At 58.1% G+C, this 16,289-nt stretch overlaps 1 protein-coding gene across 2 annotated transcripts; it reads left to right on the plus strand.

Moving 5' to 3' along the window:
* The first annotated feature begins 37 nt into the window (after nt 1-37).
* Nucleotides 38-16,201, plus strand: FAM163A (family with sequence similarity 163 member A). 2 transcript variants are annotated; one of them, XM_055814782.1, is made up of 5 exons: nt 38-211; nt 11,105-11,201; nt 11,596-11,782; nt 12,311-12,425; nt 13,140-16,201. In XM_055814782.1, exons 4-5 carry the CDS (start codon nt 12,333-12,335, stop codon nt 13,539-13,541), a joined length of 495 nt encoding a protein of 164 aa, XP_055670757.1. In that variant the 5' UTR covers nt 38-211; nt 11,105-11,201; nt 11,596-11,782; nt 12,311-12,332; the 3' UTR covers nt 13,542-16,201. The 2 variants fall into 2 exon arrangements, with proteins under 2 accessions (XP_055670757.1, XP_055670756.1); XM_055814781.1 differs by having other exon boundaries at nt 11,760-11,782.
* Nucleotides 16,202-16,289: the final 88 nt, after the last annotated feature.

Here is a 16,289-nt window from a genome sequence, read left to right on the forward strand (position 1 = left end):
GGGCAAACTCCTCCCCCGCTCGCCTCCCCCCCGGCCGGCCGGACCCGCCTCGGCTCCCCGCTCCGGTGGCGGTCCCTCTCCCGCTCTGTATGCTCGCCGCCGTCGTGGCCACCGGTACCGCCCCCGGCCCCCCCCGCGCCCCCCGCCCGCCAGCCGCTGCCGCCGGACCCGGCTCCGCCGCTGCCCGCTGCCGCCCGGCCCGGGCACCCAGGTAGGGCCGGGGCGCCCCCCCGCCGCCCCCGGCACCGCGGCTCTGCAGGGGGTCGGGGAAGAGGAAGGCGCCCGCCTGACTTGGGGGCCGCGGAGGGAAGGGTCCCGGGCGGTGGGGGCTGCGGGCCGGGGTGCCCGGTGGGATGCGCTCACATCCCGGGGCTGCGCCGAGCCCCGCGCCGCAGCCTCGCCCGGCCGAAGCCCCGGGGCTGGGGGTCCCTGCGGGGCCCTGACGGGGGGTCCCTGGGTTACGTGGTCCAGCTCCGCGCTGAGCTGGGCTCTCAAGTCACCGGTAACTCTGGTGGCCGGCGGGTGGGTCGCGCTGAGTTTGCTGTCACCAAAGCCCGCGGCCAAGTTCGGCGAGTCCCGCGCCCGCGGCGCTGCCTCTGGTCCCTCGCTGGTGGCCCGAGAAAGCCCCAACCTGGCCAGCAAACCTCCCCGCGGGAATGGTGGCTGCCTTTGCTGGAGTGGAGGAAATAAATCCTTTTGTTTCTTCCGAAGGATCTCTGTTTTATCTCTGGCCATGCTGCGGTAATTAAAGGAGACCTGTGCTCGAGTGGTTTGCCTGGCTTTTGTTGGCTCCTAAGGTTATCCTGGAGGATTTTATTCCCTCCAAAAGGGCATGTGGAAACATCTAGTGTTTTCAGCTGGATTTCGGTTGTGTGCTATCGATTGTCTCTCCAGCAGAGAGATTTTCTAAGGTGTGGTGGAATATTCCACCCCGACCCCGGTTTGTATTACCGGCCCTTTAGGGGTTTGTGCCTTTCCTTGCCTACCCCCTCGTCGAGTTTCCCCGTGATGCTGTTTGTGGGGTACTGGGTGTACTGGGGCTGCTGGTTGGCATTCGGTGTTGTCCCCATGGGATGCAACGGGCTCTAACTTGGGCTTTGCCAGGGTTGGGGATAAAAGGATTTTCCTAGGAAGGGTTTTTTCACCTGTTGAAAAGCCAAGAGGGGAAAGCAGCAGCAGGCTGGCATTCTCCCTGTTATGCTGGACATCAGATCAGTGAGTCTGATCCCATTCCAGCACTGTCTGCGCTGGGATGCGAGATCTTCTCCCATCTCTTTCCAAAGAACTGGATTTCAGCCCAGCTGCAGGCCTGAGGACAGCCGGCTCCAGAGCCCTGCTTAGGCGAGGTAGCCCAGCCCCACTCTGCTCCAGCTGGGAAGACCCTTAACAGGGTGGGAATCAGGCACACGGGATATTCCACTTGTCAAACCTTCCTCTCCGGAGAAGCGCCGAGCATCCTCCAGCCATTTTACGTAGGAGCATTCGGGTGCACGGACTGACGGGAGATGCAGGCAGCTGCCTGTCTGCCGGGAAGCGTTGGGATGGGGCGTTCGGAGGAGCTCAGCTCCCGGCTGGAGCAGGATCACCCACCTTAACCACAGGCAAGAATGGGAAACAAGAGCTGCTCCCCTTTCTGGGGGCCGCTTTGTGGTCATGCCTCAAATCCAGTAGCCCCTAGGGCAAGTTGTGAACAGAAATAAGGTCAGGCCGTGGTGTTCCCCGGTGTTCCCTGCCTCGGTTTCCTCCCCCTTTCTCCCCCTCCAGCCCCCGTCCCTGCCGCCCCCCATCCCTCCTGGCATCTCTGCCTGCCTGACCTTCCCCATCGCTGCTTTCCCACCAGGATGAAATATTTATTGAGGCTCCGTTACCCTTGTTTTCTTGAAAGCGAGTTTCACACTTCATTTGCAGGAGACATTAAGAGATTTCACAGCGGGTTTTCCTTCTCGCTGGGCGCATGCAATGGTGTGTGCGTGACCATCCCAACCGGCCCCGCTCCTGCCTGGTCGGGCAGCACAGGCTGGGTGAGGTGGAGCATCTCGAACAACGGCAGAGTCTGTGTCCCCACCGTGTGATAAACCAGCCAGGGATGAAATAGCTGCTCTGAAATCCAGTGAAGAGTTCAGGTCTGCAGAGCTGACCCATCCGTGCCTGGCTGCGCTGCGCCTCCTCGCCCCGGCTGGGATGCAGTGGGCGAAAGGAGTGTGAGTGGTCCCATAAAGCAACCATGAGTGAGATTTTCCCGTGGCTTTATGGAAAAGTCGCTCCTGGACCTGATGCTGGAGTGACTCCGCTTGGATTTACCCCAGGTGGCAGGGTAGGGGTCAGGCGCTGTGTCCCTGGGTTGGGAGCGATGTGCAGCTCCAGCTTTCCCTGGATCTGCACAGCCCGTGGGCTGCAGTCCGGGATCCTGCCGGACGGGCCATCCCGCAGGGATGATTTGCCGTTGGCTTGGAAAGCAGAGCTGCGGTGGGGACCCACGCCTGTCCCACGGGGTGGCTGTCCCCAGGCAGGCTGTTCTGCCACAACATGGGGTCAGGATCCTTGCAGGTACCGCGGGTATCCGAATTGCGGAGTGGGAAAGGGGGGCCCATGGCTTCCCCCCCGCAGTGTGGGGCAGCTTTCCGGGGGGAGAAGGCTGCAGGCTGATAGCCACTGAGCTGCTCTGGCTGGGGGGGGTGAGAAGGGTGGGATGGGCTCTCCAGCGTGCGCCCCAGGGATGGGGATCCCTGGGGGTCAGGGCAGCTGTAAGCTTCCGTCCCCATGGGTGACGCGGCTGTCACTGGGTCTGCATCCCAGCGGCAAGGAGGGGGTACGTGGGCAGAACCAGCTGGGGCACCCCAAAAAGCAGAAGAGGCAGAGCCCGGAGCTCCTAGTGGGTGGTGGCAGGAGCAGGGGTTTACCTGCAGGGCAGGTGGTGGGATTTTAGCTGGTTTGCCTCCAAGCTGGCTGGTTTGTAGTTCTCCCCCACCCTGGCTGGCCCTGCAGCAGGAGCAGCTTGTCCCTTCCCTGTGCCATGTCCCGCTCTCTGCTGGGGCAACCTGCGATGATCCCACTGTGGGGTCTTTAAAAGCACAGGGGAGTTAAAAACACATGTCCTTAAGGCTGGGAGATTGCCCCCTGCCCCCAAAATAGCTGCCGGCCTGAGGCCCTGCAGATGGGCATCAGGCTCAGGGATAGGTCACATCTCCTCCCTGGAGCTCAGGGATGAGCAGCTGGTGGCAGCCGTCGCATTGGGCAGACAGAGGCAAATGAAGACAAGAACAGAGACTTTTCCGGGTTGTTTTTTGGATCCCGACCACAAAGCCATGCCGCTCCAGAGCCAGCACCTGGCTCTGCTGTCTGGCCCCACCGAAAAGAGACAGTCTGTCTGCCTTGTGCTTTCGGGGAGGCTTTGAGAGCCCTCCTGCCTGTAGTACTGCCGCACGTGGGAGGCTCCTCTCTCTGTATTGCTGCCTGAATGCAATTAGGCTTTAATGAGTCATTAAAATAAATCTCTGTTTCTACTCCAAGCGAACATGCTGGGGGGATGCTGACAGTCGGAGCAGCAGGTCTTGCATCATGCAGAGCAAGAGGCTGCGCTTCCCCGTGCCCTCCTCCCCAGGGCTGGGCCACCACACCCTCCATCTCCCTTTCCCACTGAAAAAAGGACATTTCCCAACCACCAACACCAGGTGGGAGTGGGGTTAAATTACAGCCAGCCCGAGGGTTGGTTTTTTTGGTTGGTTTGGGGTTTTTTTGGAGAAGGGGTGGTCTGAGGGTGGTCTGCTCCCTGATGCTGGAGGGCACCAGCCCGGCTGGAAGTGGGCAGAGATGTAACTAGCCCCGGTTCTTGGCTCCTGGGTTGTTAAAGATGCCGACAGCTGTTGGCTGTGTCGTTTTTAACCCAGATCTGGATCTGATGGGCAGCTGGGGGAGATCTCAGCTGGCCCTGTGGCTGGAGGGAGATGGACGTGAGGCGAGCACCACAACATGGAAGGGAAAGTATGGTGCATCACTGCCAGACATCCATAGGGTTTTCCTGGCTGTAAATAGGAGCCAAGAGGAATGCTGGTGGCTCCTCAACTCGTGGGCAGAGGCAAGGTTTATCTTCCTTCATTCCACCTAACTGGTAGATGGTCCAGTTACCCCTAACGATGTCTTTGCTAATTTAATCCCTCCACAGTGGCTGCCTTGCTGGCACGCTAGCGGGCGGAAGGGCAGATGCCGGCAGGACACAGGGGGACGTCCCCTGTGTGTCCCCAGGGAGCAGCATCCCTCAAACACACAGTCACTGTTTCAGCCACCGGCCCCATCGCGTTATCCAGGCTGCGGGAGGGCACGAGTTACAACCAGGGGTTGAGCAGGAGAATTTATTTTTTATTTGCTTTACTAAAATAAAATATATTGGGTGACGCTGAGGCATGACAGAGCCACCCTGGCACAATTTGGGTGGCATTGCCCAAGCGTCCCATGCTGGGGGGGCTGAAGCTGATGGGATTACAGAGGCTCTACCTCAGCCAGAGCTTTTCCTCTGCACTTTGCTTTTGGGAGCAGAGCTGGCTGCTGCAGGGAAAGGTTTTGCACAAGTCGTGTTTCATACATCAGGCTGGGAGGAACTGGGACAGGGCAGCAAGTACAGTTCCGGGTGGGAATTGGGAAACCGGGCAGAGAATCTTCACGGGCGTGATGGAACTGAGGTGGAAAGGGTGAGATGGCGCCAATGTCCAGGGCAAGGATGTAGATAACAAAGTGGTGCCTTGTAGGAGAAGCTGGCCTGGGGGTTGTTTCAAAGAAAGCCAGTGAGAAGCTGGCTAAATGAAAAAAAATCTGTAGTGAGAAACTCACTGCCGTGCTCGGTTGGATCTTGTCGGGGATGCTCTGAACTGTGTTGCACAATGCTTCCGCTGGGATTGATCCTCCTCTTTCAATATGCACCCGGGACGAAGATGCATTTGATGTCACCAAGTCCCCCGGTGGGATTAGCCCCACTGAGAGCAGAAGCACGCACCTTCCTGTGGTGGAGCAGCAAGAAAATCAAACTGGGAAGATTGTATCTCAACAGGGTGTGTTTGCAGCCCCTGGAGGACGGAAGGATCCGGCCGAGGTCATCATTTCCTTGCCCTGATGGGAAGAGCCTGCTGGTGTGAAAATAAATGGGTGCCGAGGAGGTAAAGGTTTCATCCTGGAGCAACGAGGGTGCTGGAGAATGAAGAGCAGGAGATCCTTGAAGGGAGGCTGGCTCCATCATGCTGCCAGGGAGGGTCTCCAGGCTGCGGGATCTGCAGGATCCTGATCCATCCCCTGGACCTTCCCCTGCCCTGAGGCCTTGGTGTGGAATGGCTGGAGGCTGAGCACTTTTGAAGAGGTCCCTGCTGCCGCATTTTGCTTTGCCTTTCCCTGGGCCACTGCTGGGAGCCGCTGGTGGATGCAGGGGAAATACTTGTGCCGTGGTGGTGCTTTTAGCACAGGGTTCAACCAGCTGTGGTGTACCTGCGCTGGTGCGATGAGCTTATGCAGACACCAAGGGTGACACTGGGCTGGAAGCAAACAACCTTTCCTGCTCCTTTCCACGCTCACAAGGATCCCTGTCCTGTGCTGTACGCTGTAAACACCCAGGCGCTGCAGTGGCAGAGGGATTTAGGGGCAACATGGGGTGCAAATCAGACCCAAGTCCTTGCTGTCTGGGGCCATGTCCCCCAGGGATCCGTGGTACAGCAGGATCCCACCTGGGCTCTGGCTCTCTGCTGGCTGTGGCCATAGGCTTGGTCCCGAGCATGTGTGTGTCACAAAACGGTCTGGCTTTTTGGCGAGGGTCGGTGTCGCCCAGGGCACACCCAGCATTCTGGCTCTCCACAGCCTCGCTGCGCTCCCGGCGCGGCGGCTGCTGCTGCAGCTGCTCGTCAGAGGGGCTATTTGGGTGCTGGGAGGGATGGTGCCCGCAGCAGGGATGCTGGCCAGGTCCTGGCTGGCTCTGGAGAGCCCGCGGGGATCTGACGTGCAGGATAATCTCAAAAGCCCTTCTCTGTGCAACTTGGCTTGATGCCGCCAGTTTTGTCCCTGGTTATTTTGGGACCGGAGCGGAGCAGCTCCCTGGCACGTATACCTGGGGCTTGGCTGCGGCTTTTGGCAGGAGCAGCCTCGGGAGGGACCCTGGGCGCAGTGGCAGGCGATGAGCCATGTGGGTCAGACCAGGGACGTTTCCCTCCTGCATTCCACCGTGGGCTGCCCGTGTCCGATGCCTTCCCCGTGGTGGGTGCCGTGGCTCCCAGCTGGGCTGGTCGGGGAGCCAGCTGAGCAAATGCAGGGGGTAGGAGACACGTGGGAGGATGAGGAGGGAGGTGTCATTTTCATGTTCCTGCCCTGTGTTTTAAGCCCTCCTGTGATGAGGAGGGGCGGCAAGGGGGTGTAAATTATAGAAGGACTTGCCTAGATCCAGGTGTAGCCCTGGCCGTGCCGTGGGCTTTGCAATATCGCCTTGATGTGTGTGCTTGGCAGGGACAGGATGGGGTGACGGTCCCTTCTGTGTCCCTCCGTGCCTCCGCGTGGCTCCAGTTAATCCACGCAGGCAGGCGAGACAGGATCTGAATAGTCGCTTAAGGAGATAAAGAGCAGATGAAGTGCCCAAGTAACGAGATACTGGTGTAATCTGTACGCGAGATGTCCCAAGCTGCAAGGCTGCCCTTCCTCCCAAAGTCTGTGAAGTGCCGGGAAGTCTCGCTGGGACAGGGATGTGGATGTGCTGTGGGTCCCAGGATGTGCCAGGGCTTCACACACCCGGCGCTGCCACAGCCAGAGGTCGGAGGGGGATGCCTGGTCCTATGCGGCTGTAAAGGCAACTGCTGCTGGCAGGGAAGGTCTCCTGGGCTCATGCAGGGCAGGATGAGGCCCGGCATGGGAGGGAGCGAAGCTAGGTTGGCAAGAAGCTGGTTTTTGGCAGACTCTGACGGCCGGGAGAGGTGATGTCCTGGGCTCCGTAGGTCGGGAGCACAGTGTTAGCGGTGCCCTTCGAGCCCGCCCAGGAGCTGGGGTCTGGCTGGCAGCTTCCACCCTTGAAGCGGTTTGATTTTTTGTTAACTGCAATTAACATCTTGCCTTTTCCACAAAGCTTTTGCAAGAGCTGGTTTCCAAACCTTGTTGGTATTTCTTCCTTCCCATCTCTCAGCTGGGCAGGAGCGAGGCAGGGAGCCCCAGCGAGCTGGTGCGGGTGGTGGAGGGAAAGCAAGGGCAGGCTTGCGGCAGGGCACGGGGTTTTCGGTTTTGATGACTGACTGCAAATTGCCAGAGCCTCAGCTGGGGGATGGTGTCACCTCTGCGACCTGGCTGTCCTTGCAGTGGCCAGGAGCAGGGTGCTGGCGGCGCTTTCCCCTGTAAAACTCCCTCGCCAAACCCCGGGTGTCTCAAGGCACCAAAGGGATCGTGGCGTGAAAAAGCCTCGAGTAGGAAACGGGTCACACAAAACGCCCTTTCTGCTGGTAAGAGCCTTGTGTGGTGTTCGCTGCAGCAGGCTGAAACCAGCGTTTTCCCAACAGCTGCTGGGATTCCTGTCCCTGGGCTGGTCCAGTCTCAAATGTAACCAGGCAGAGCCAGCCTCGGAGCTCAGCACCACTCCCAGCGGTGGGATTGCTGCGGGGGGGGAACGGGCTTGCTCCAGTCACCCGGTGTCAAGGTCAATTTTTATGCCTTAAAGATGCTTTTTCCTCAATCTATGTATTAACATATTAATATCCTATTATTAGCTTATCAAAAATCAGGGCTGGCCCCATCCTGCCCCCACCCCCCTCCCTGAAATGATGGGGCTTAAGCAAGCTTATGTTTGAGGGCAAATGAAAGCAACAATTTGTAATTCCAAAAAATAATGTTTACAGAGCCTAGGGTGGGCACGGGTTCTGCCCCCTGCTGACCCCCATGGATTCGTTAATTAAGAGTTTAAAGGCTTCCAGGTGCCTCAGTGGTTTGGGAGCTGGGCAAGAAGCCCACGGGCGAGGGCTGGGTGCAGCCCTCCACATCCTCTTACATCCCGTGTTGCCATCGTTCTTTGGGTGAAAATTCAGCTGGGCTTGGCACATTTCGGAGCCGGGGGGCTCTCCTTGTTTCTCCTCCTCCACAGCTTGGCCGGTCCCCTTACGCCTTACAGTGCAGAGCATCTGACATGCAAGGAGTTTGCAAGGCCTCAGCCTCCCTATGCACCCATCCTGCCCCATGGCTGGGGGAGTTGTGCTGCTCATGTCCTCGTCCCTCGCTGAGATTTGTGACTGTGGGTTAATCCACCCAAATCCTGCTGGGCTGAGCCCGTGCCGGGCAGGCCACAGCCGCCCGGGAGCTGCCCTGTTGTTTGCTGCTGTAATCTGTTTTGCAAAGGCAGCCCCTGATGCTGTTTTTTTTCCAATTAGGCCCTGGGAGATGATTCTGGTGAGGCAGCGGCTGGGCTAATTTACCAGGCAGACATTTCATTGAATTAGCCCGTGAGCTGCAGAGCAAAACCAGGAGAGCAGAGCCCTGGCTGGGGCAGGACTCACCAGCGAGGTTCGGCGTGATGCTGACGGCAAAGAGCCGTGCTGTGCCCAGCCTAGAACCCGCTCCCCAGCTCTGGTGTTGGTGCCTGGCCCTGGTCGGATGGTGGGGCTGAGCTGGGGGCTGGTGGGACGTGCAGGGTGAGGAAGGACGGGAGTTTCTCAGCTGGGCTGAGAGTGCTGGCAGCTGGCAAAATCCTCACCGCCGACTTGCAAACCGTGCAAATCTGCTATGGACGTCATTGGAGGAGAATAAATATAGAAGCCTGAGATGCCACCCGTTCCCAGAGTCACTTTTCAGGCCGTAACTTTGCGCTGGGAGGCAACATCAATTAAAGAAAATGTATCTCTGCAGCAAGCAGTTTTGCACGCCTGCCCGGAGGAGTTCGATACAGCTGGGGACCCTCCCTCCATTGGGGACAGCGTGACACCGCTGCCTAGCATCTCGGATCGCTTCCCGAAAGCCAGGGAGGGGCAGGGAGGGCAATACAGCCCCACTCTTATAAATCCTGATTTTATTCAGCAACAGTTTATGTGCCAGAGTGTCCCCACGCCCACCCTTGGGCTGTAGCCCCCCTCTCCCGAGCCGCCCAGGAGCAGGTGAGCGCCGAGGCATCTGCTCAGCGTGGGGTATCTAAATATTTAAACATCTCTCAACTCCCTTTTTAAGCTAGAAGGAGACACGGGGCTGTGCCCCGGGGAGTTCAGCTTGTGCGTCCCCCCCACGATGCCCCTGCATCCACCCCGTCCCGCTGCAGGAGCCGCGGGGCAAGGCTCACAGTGCGGGATGGGGTGGTGGGACCGTGCGGTGCCCGAGCCTGGGGGAGCTGAGCCAGGGGAGCCCAAAATGCCCATTTCCCGGCAGGTTTGGATGTGCTTGGGGAGGGCAGCTGGAAAATGGATGCGGACAGACCCCCAGCAGCAGCGGTGTGGCTGCTGGGGCCATTGCACGGCCCGTGCGAGGGCTGTAAAAGGCTGTTGCAGTTGTCCTGCCCATTTCTGGGCACGTTTACCTTCTAATTGCCAAGACCACAATTAGTCCTGAGTCTGGGGCTCTTGGTCCTTCCCAGGGAGGTGTTCCATTCCCTTCTGTGTGCCTACAGAAGGGAGCTGTGGGTTAGAGAGGGCTGTTTTATAGGCACAAATGAGCTGCTAGGCTGCTGGTGAGCAGGATTCAGGGAGGGGGAAGGGTAGAAAGTTCCTTCTCTCTGAAAGCATCACCTCCAAAGAGGTAGGGAAAGGCAGCGCTTCACTTCTGGTTTGTTTTAATTTTTTTTATTTTTATTTTTTTTTCATTTTAACATTCACTGTTTTAATAAGGAAGAGCCCGGCTCCTGAGCAGAGCTGGTGAAAGACTGGTCCCAGCAGCCCCAGGGATGGGAATACCGGAGATGGGGCACGTGCAAGCGCAGCCGCCCACCAGGCAGCACCAGCCAGACACGTGGCTCTTGGAGGTGACCAAAGGGTCCCCAGGGCCGGTCCCTCCCTGCCCAGGGTCGTTTTCTGAGGCCGCCTGCTCGCTCCAAACCTCTGGCTAATTGGATGCTGCTCTCCGAGCTCTAAATCAAATCACGGCTCCCATGAAATGAAGTTTTCTGGATGCGAACGGCCGCCTGCATCATCCATCACTGCCCAGCTCACGGCACGTCCCTCTCGGGGGGTCGGGGAAGATCAACATTTGCTTTCTCCAGCCACCCACGGTCAGCCTCTCCCCATTAAGGGTGGCAGCTGGGGGGGTGAGAACCCCACCAAAGGCTGCCTCGTGTGCCCCCCCACCCCACCCCCAGCGCCCCTCGCTCCTGGCAGTGTTTCAGTGCAGTTGGGTGGCGGGCACAGGAGCCGAGCGTGTCGGTCTCTGTTATTAGCTTTGTGTCGGGTCCCCTGATGGATGGAGATATTAGCTGGGTTATGGTCCTATTGATTTTCTCAGGCAGGGTTTTTTTTTTCCCCTTTGTTTCGTGGGCGAGGGAGGCTCGAGGAAGAAATCCAATGCGTGCCTGCCTTTTGGCTTCGTACAGGAACTTTCCAAGAGCTGAAAATCAATTTTCAGCAGGCAGGGTCCTGCAGATCACCGCAGCGGAGTGAGGAGGGGGGGTGGGTTTGGGGGGAACCCCCACGGTGCCTGCCGGCAGCGAGGGGCCGGGGCAGAGTTGGGCAGGTCTCGTCTGGAAGCTGCCACCTCTCTCTGTCAATTAGGGCCACGTGGCAAGCAGGTAATTAGATCTCCTCGGCTGCAACCGGCTGGCACTTCGGCCCTATCAATTAGCCTTGCTCTGGACGAGGCACAGAGGGACGCGGGGGCCAGTAATGAAATGTGGTTGTGCCAGGCATTGCTGGAGGGTGAGGGTGATGGGTGCCCCCACTTCTTGGGTGCAGGTCTCTTGCTTTTGCTGAAATTGCAGGTTTCAGGCGTGGGATCATCCTTTCCTGGCGGTCTGGCTTTACCCACCTTTGCAGCACCCACCTTTCCTGCCAGTCTCCCTAAAAAAGTGATTTATTTACCCCCGCTGTAGGGACAGAGGTGTCATCGGCAGGGATGGGGACACTGGGTGGCCCCCTTGGGCAGGGGAGACAAGCTGACAGTGATGGATTTTTCTCCTTGTCTTCCCTCTCAGGGCCGCCGGCATCTCCCTGTGGCCATGCAGTGCTGCCTGTCCTGCCTGGCCACCCCAGGGCCAGCGTGACCTTGACACCCTGCCTGTCCTTTTCTGGGTAGGTGCCTGGGGGTGGCGGGGGTGCCTGGGGGGGTCCCTAGGGCTTGTCTGCCCCAGAAGGGATGGAGGGCCAGAGCTCCTTTCCCAGCGGCACCTCAAACACTGGCTGCTTGCGCGATGATGCATCCGCCTCCCCCATAATTAATCTTAAAGAGGAAAAGTCCAAGTGCTGACTAAGCCAGGCCTTCGCCCTGTGAAGCTGCGTGATTCACGAGCTGCTGTTGGTAGCACAGCCTTGGCCAGCAGAGCGTTCCTCTGAGCTTGGAAAACTTCTCCCTTCCCTGCTCCAAATTAAAGAAAATAATCGTAATTATAACAATAATACTAATTGCCATCATCATCACATCAGCGTCAGCATCTGCAGGACCTAAAATGCTTTTTGCACTGTGCAGGCTGCCAGGGGCGCAGGCACACGCTGAGCCCCATCCCCACAGGACACGAAGCAGGGCTTCCCGCCGGTCCCGAATGGAGGCAGACTCTCGGGAAGCAGGGAAACGCGGGTGGGTGCAAGGGGTGCTGTCGGGCCACAGCTGACCTCTCCCTCCGCTTCTTCCAGGTCCAACGCCTCCGTCACTGAACGTAAGTAGCCCCCCAGTCCCATGGCAGCGGGGGAGCGGTGGGGGATGCTCGGCTTGTGCCAAGCTGACGTTAGATGCGTCGGTGCCCAGCAGGCGCCCAGCAGGGTGCATGTTTGGGGCTCAGACTGCCAGAGTTGTGGAGTTCAAAGGCTCCCCTTTGGCTTTTCCTGGTGGGAACCCAGGTTTGCTTCTGCGTTTTGAAGCAGAGGCTGTATTTTCCGCTGGGATGGTGGAAGTCGGCCCTTTTTGCTCAGCAGGGGGGAGGGCTGAGGGGGACACTGCAGGGTGGTTCCCAAAGACCCCAAGCCAGAGACAACGATGGCGGCGAGGGGACGTGATGCTGCGTCACAGGTGTCCTTGCACTAAGAGGAGGAGAATGATGCTGGGTGCTAGTTTTCCAATTGGGGAGGGAGGAACAGGGATGCAGTATTTTGAGATGCTTCATGAGCATCTTGCCTGTGATACGATGACGAAGCCACGCCAGGTGCTTTTGACGTCCTGGGGTGACGTGTGTGGCCCTGCCTTTCAGAGTTTGATGGAGAATCGGTCGGATGACAGCGGGAACTGTTGTTATCACCGGGGGAATCCTAGCGACGGTGATCCTACTGTGCATCATTGCCGTGCTCTGCTACTGTAGGCTACAGGTGAGCGCCGCAGCTGTCTGTCCCCTGTCTGGCCACGGACCCCAGCAGCGTGGCAGCTCCTCAGGCTCCTGCTGCAGGAGGGGTCTCGAAGGGGAGTTCTTGTCTGTCTGTGGTGGGCAGGGAGTTGAAACCCCCTTTCCCCCAAGGTGCTGCAGTTATGTCCTTTCCTCCTCCGGGCCCAGGGGTGTTCCCCTAAGGCTTCTGAGTCTCTGCAGTGCTTGGTAATTGAGGTGTAGGCTTGGCTGGCTTTGCGATACCAGATGGAGATTTTTATGTTTTATTCCACCACCACCACCACCACCACCCCCGCCCTGTAAATTAAACGAGGAGGCTTTCAACAACAGCTAGCTACAACCTCCTGCTTTTTAAAAGTTAATGTGAAGTCTGTGCCATGCAGCAGTGCCTGTGTGATGAAAAGCACAGCGGTTACTCGGAGGAGTCTCTAACTGGCACGGGAAAACCTCCTCTCCACTCCCAGCGAGGTTTGCAAGGGGAAGGTGGGTTCCCCAGCAGCACGCTGGGATCCAGGCTTTGTCTGGCTTCTGGTGCTTTGCAGGACCTGGGTTCTGATGGAGCAGAGCAGCCAGGAGCTGGCGGAGGGCTTCTCTGGCAGGGGGACGAGGGGAGCGGGGAGGGGGCAGGGCTGGCTGTGAAGGCAAATCTGCCCGCCAGCTGCTCCGCTTCCCCTCACACAGCCCCGTCCCTTCCCTGCAGTACTACTGCTGCAAGAAAGATGACTCCACTGAGGAAGAGGAGGAGGAGGAGGAGGAAGAGGAAGAGCCCGACCTTCCCACACACTCGCACCTCGGCATGTGCAACGCCTGCAGCTCCCGCATGGTGGACGGCCAGGGCAGCCCCGCGCCCCCCCTCAGCGAGCTCAACCACCACGGGGCTCACAACTACTGCCCGACCTGCTCCCCATACGGCTCCCCCTTTTACATCCAGACTCCTGACATGGTGCGCAACGGGGGCGAGAGGGTCACCTACGCCCCCGCGTGCTACAAGGAGATGGGGCCGCCCATCAACATGGCCACCCTGCAAAGCTACCCGGTGAGCCGCCACGGCCTCCTCCGCGAGAGCTTCCCGAACCCGCGGGCTATCAGCACGGAGGTGTAGTCACCATTGCCACTAGCACAGGGTGTCCCCAGCCGGCGCATGCTCGAGGGACGGGGCTTTTCACTTGTCTTTTTTTTGGGGGGGGGGGCTCCTGCAGAGAGGACCCCATAAGCCCAGCCTGAGACCAGCACGGTCCTCCTGCTGAACTGCCCGGCACGGCTAAGCTGTACGGGCGGGAAGATGAGAGAGACCTCAAAGGGCGACGTTAAACCGGCCACCTCCGAACCCATCGTAAGTGTCATTATTATTCTACTCTATCTCCTGAAGGGACTTGTCTAACGAGGGCTATGTACAGTACAACCTAATTTAATTACCCCCAGCTTCCCGAGCCCAGAGGGAGGCCTTTGGGGTCCCCACGCGGCCACCCGAGGCGATGCCCGCGCCTCCGGCACACGGGCGATGCGTGACCACCCACCAGCCGCTGCCCTGGCAAATCCCGCTGCTGAGCTGGGACCGGCAGCGCTCCTCAGCCATGGGAAAGCAAAGAAGGGAAGATGCGGATCGTCCTGTTCCCCTCGTACCGTGTTCGTAGCCGCTAGCCGTTAGCCGTTCTGTTTAAGCTAGGACACCGTCTGCCACCTGCTTCGGCCTTCGCACATGCTGAAGAAGTTCAGGACGTGAGTTTAGATCACTTCTGGGGGAGGCAAAGCTGCTCCCAAAACCGCTCACCCACGCAAACAGGCACAGGCTGATCCTTCTGCAGCCGAAGCCCCCACCTCTTCTACTCTTCACAAGCTTTCTTAGGAGCGATTTTAACTTGGACCCGTAAAAATGGCAAGATTTCACCTACGGGAAGAACGACATCCCTAAAGAACTGCAGTTTGGGTCACCTTCAGCTTGCAAAGCCCTACCCGGGCAGCCAGAGGAAGGTTGGCTTTAGGACGGCTTTTGCTTTCAACAGCAACAGCAGAGACCACCGGGTCCTGTCTCCTCCTCGGCAGGGCCTGTGACCTCCCATGGGAGAATGATGCTCAGGTGGTTGGGGTCCCCCCCTCTTTGCCTTTTGGAAGACAAGGGTGCAAGACCCAAACCTGGGTTGACCGGCTCTGCAGCTGCTAATGACAGCCAGTGACTCTGCCTTCTGCAAAAATGAATGTGGGAAAGTTCCTTCTTCCTCCATAAATCAAATTAGGTGAAAAATTACTAAAAGGACATCATCATTCACAGGCACTTCCATAGCAACCAGTGCAGGACCGCTCAGCTGAGTGCTTCCCATTCATGGCAGGGAAGAGGGACCCGGCCAGCACCCATCCCCGCAGCCCTGTGGATGCTGTTGGAGGCAATGGCAGGTGACGTTTGCCATGCCTTTGCGATGTAGGGTATGACTGCTCAGAAATGCGAGTGGTGGGGTTTTGTTTTATCACCACTGCTATTTAGAAATCATCCTGCTGCTCACGGAAGGATCTGGACTTAACCTCCCCCATTCACGCACAGAAAAAGTAGGTTTCAGCATAGAGGCGCACGAGCCTCAAGCATCTACGTTATCGGGCAAAAGGCTAATGTACACTTCGGACTTGCTCATGCCTTGGCACCTCTGCTGAAACTACGCAAAGAAAAGGAGCCAGACAAACGCCAAACGTGGTGATGGTCCTTGTAACCAAACACCTTGCCCCAGCCTGCATTTTACACAGCCTTTTGAGCAAACATTACACACCATCTACCCCACCTCTGGCCCAGAAAGACATTGTATTTCCATTATCCTGAGACTTAGTCTAGCTGCATCACTTTGAGAGTCTCCTTCCATTCTCCAAATAGTGATTGCAGCTTTTAAATGTCCTCTCACATTAAGGGCAGGCAGGAGGGAAGATGACAGTTAGCAGCAGCAAAGCTCTCTGGATCCCACTGGCCGACAGTCCGTAGCTCCTACTGCTTCCCATCCAGCCCTTACTCCTCCCTGAAAATATTGTAACTGGAACAAAAATCTTGTCTAACTCAGTAAATCCCGTCCTTTCCCACTAGAACATCTGCTCAGCTAGGTCTCATCCTGCTGGGAGCCACGAGAAGTTAATGCCTCGGCGCGATCTGCAGGCTGCTGCCCGCACTGCTCTGCCAGACGGCCCTGCGATGCCATCCCCTCAAAGGGCACAGAGCCAGCTCACGGGCACCGCGGCTCCCGGCATCCAGCTCTACCTCTTGGCACGTAGCAAGGCTTCCCACCACAACGGCAGCACATGCCAGGCCATGACCTCCGGAGGGTGGGAATAACACGGGGCTTTTGCTTCTGTGGCTAACCCTTCTGGTGAAAGGAAGGCCACGGTATCGTCATCTTCATCACGTGCAAATTACGTGTGACCTGTCGCTGGCTAATGAGGTGCCAAGGCTGGCCAGGCAGTTCCAGAGTAGCTGGCTGGCCAGGACAAGGGTTTGCCTCATGGCCAACACAATGCCCTGGGTCTGGCACGGCTACAGAGAAACGGCAGAGTCTGAGAGGGCTGGAAACACGGGACGTGCAAGCATGGGTTAGAAGGCTTGGGGGATGGCGGTGGAACAGGACGCGGTAGGGGCAGGGATCCCAGATTTTTTCCACTTCAGGTTTCTCCTGTTACTATTCTCTGTCTTTGTTGCTCAGCTGTGGGTCCAAATTCAATGTCAGAAATAAATGAGGACTTTGAAATACAAAACAGGAGTGGTTTCTGTTCTTTGGCAGGCAACACAAAATGGGGTTTATCCGGTGCTGCCTGGAAGCTGTACTGGCACAAGGACTTTTACCCCCCAACCCCCCTGCTCCTACTTTTGTTCCTCTTGTGT

Source organism: Falco peregrinus, chromosome 10 (assembly GCF_023634155.1).
Source record: "Falco peregrinus isolate bFalPer1 chromosome 10, bFalPer1.pri, whole genome shotgun sequence".
Classification (NCBI taxonomy): domain Eukaryota; kingdom Metazoa; phylum Chordata; class Aves; order Falconiformes; family Falconidae; genus Falco; species Falco peregrinus.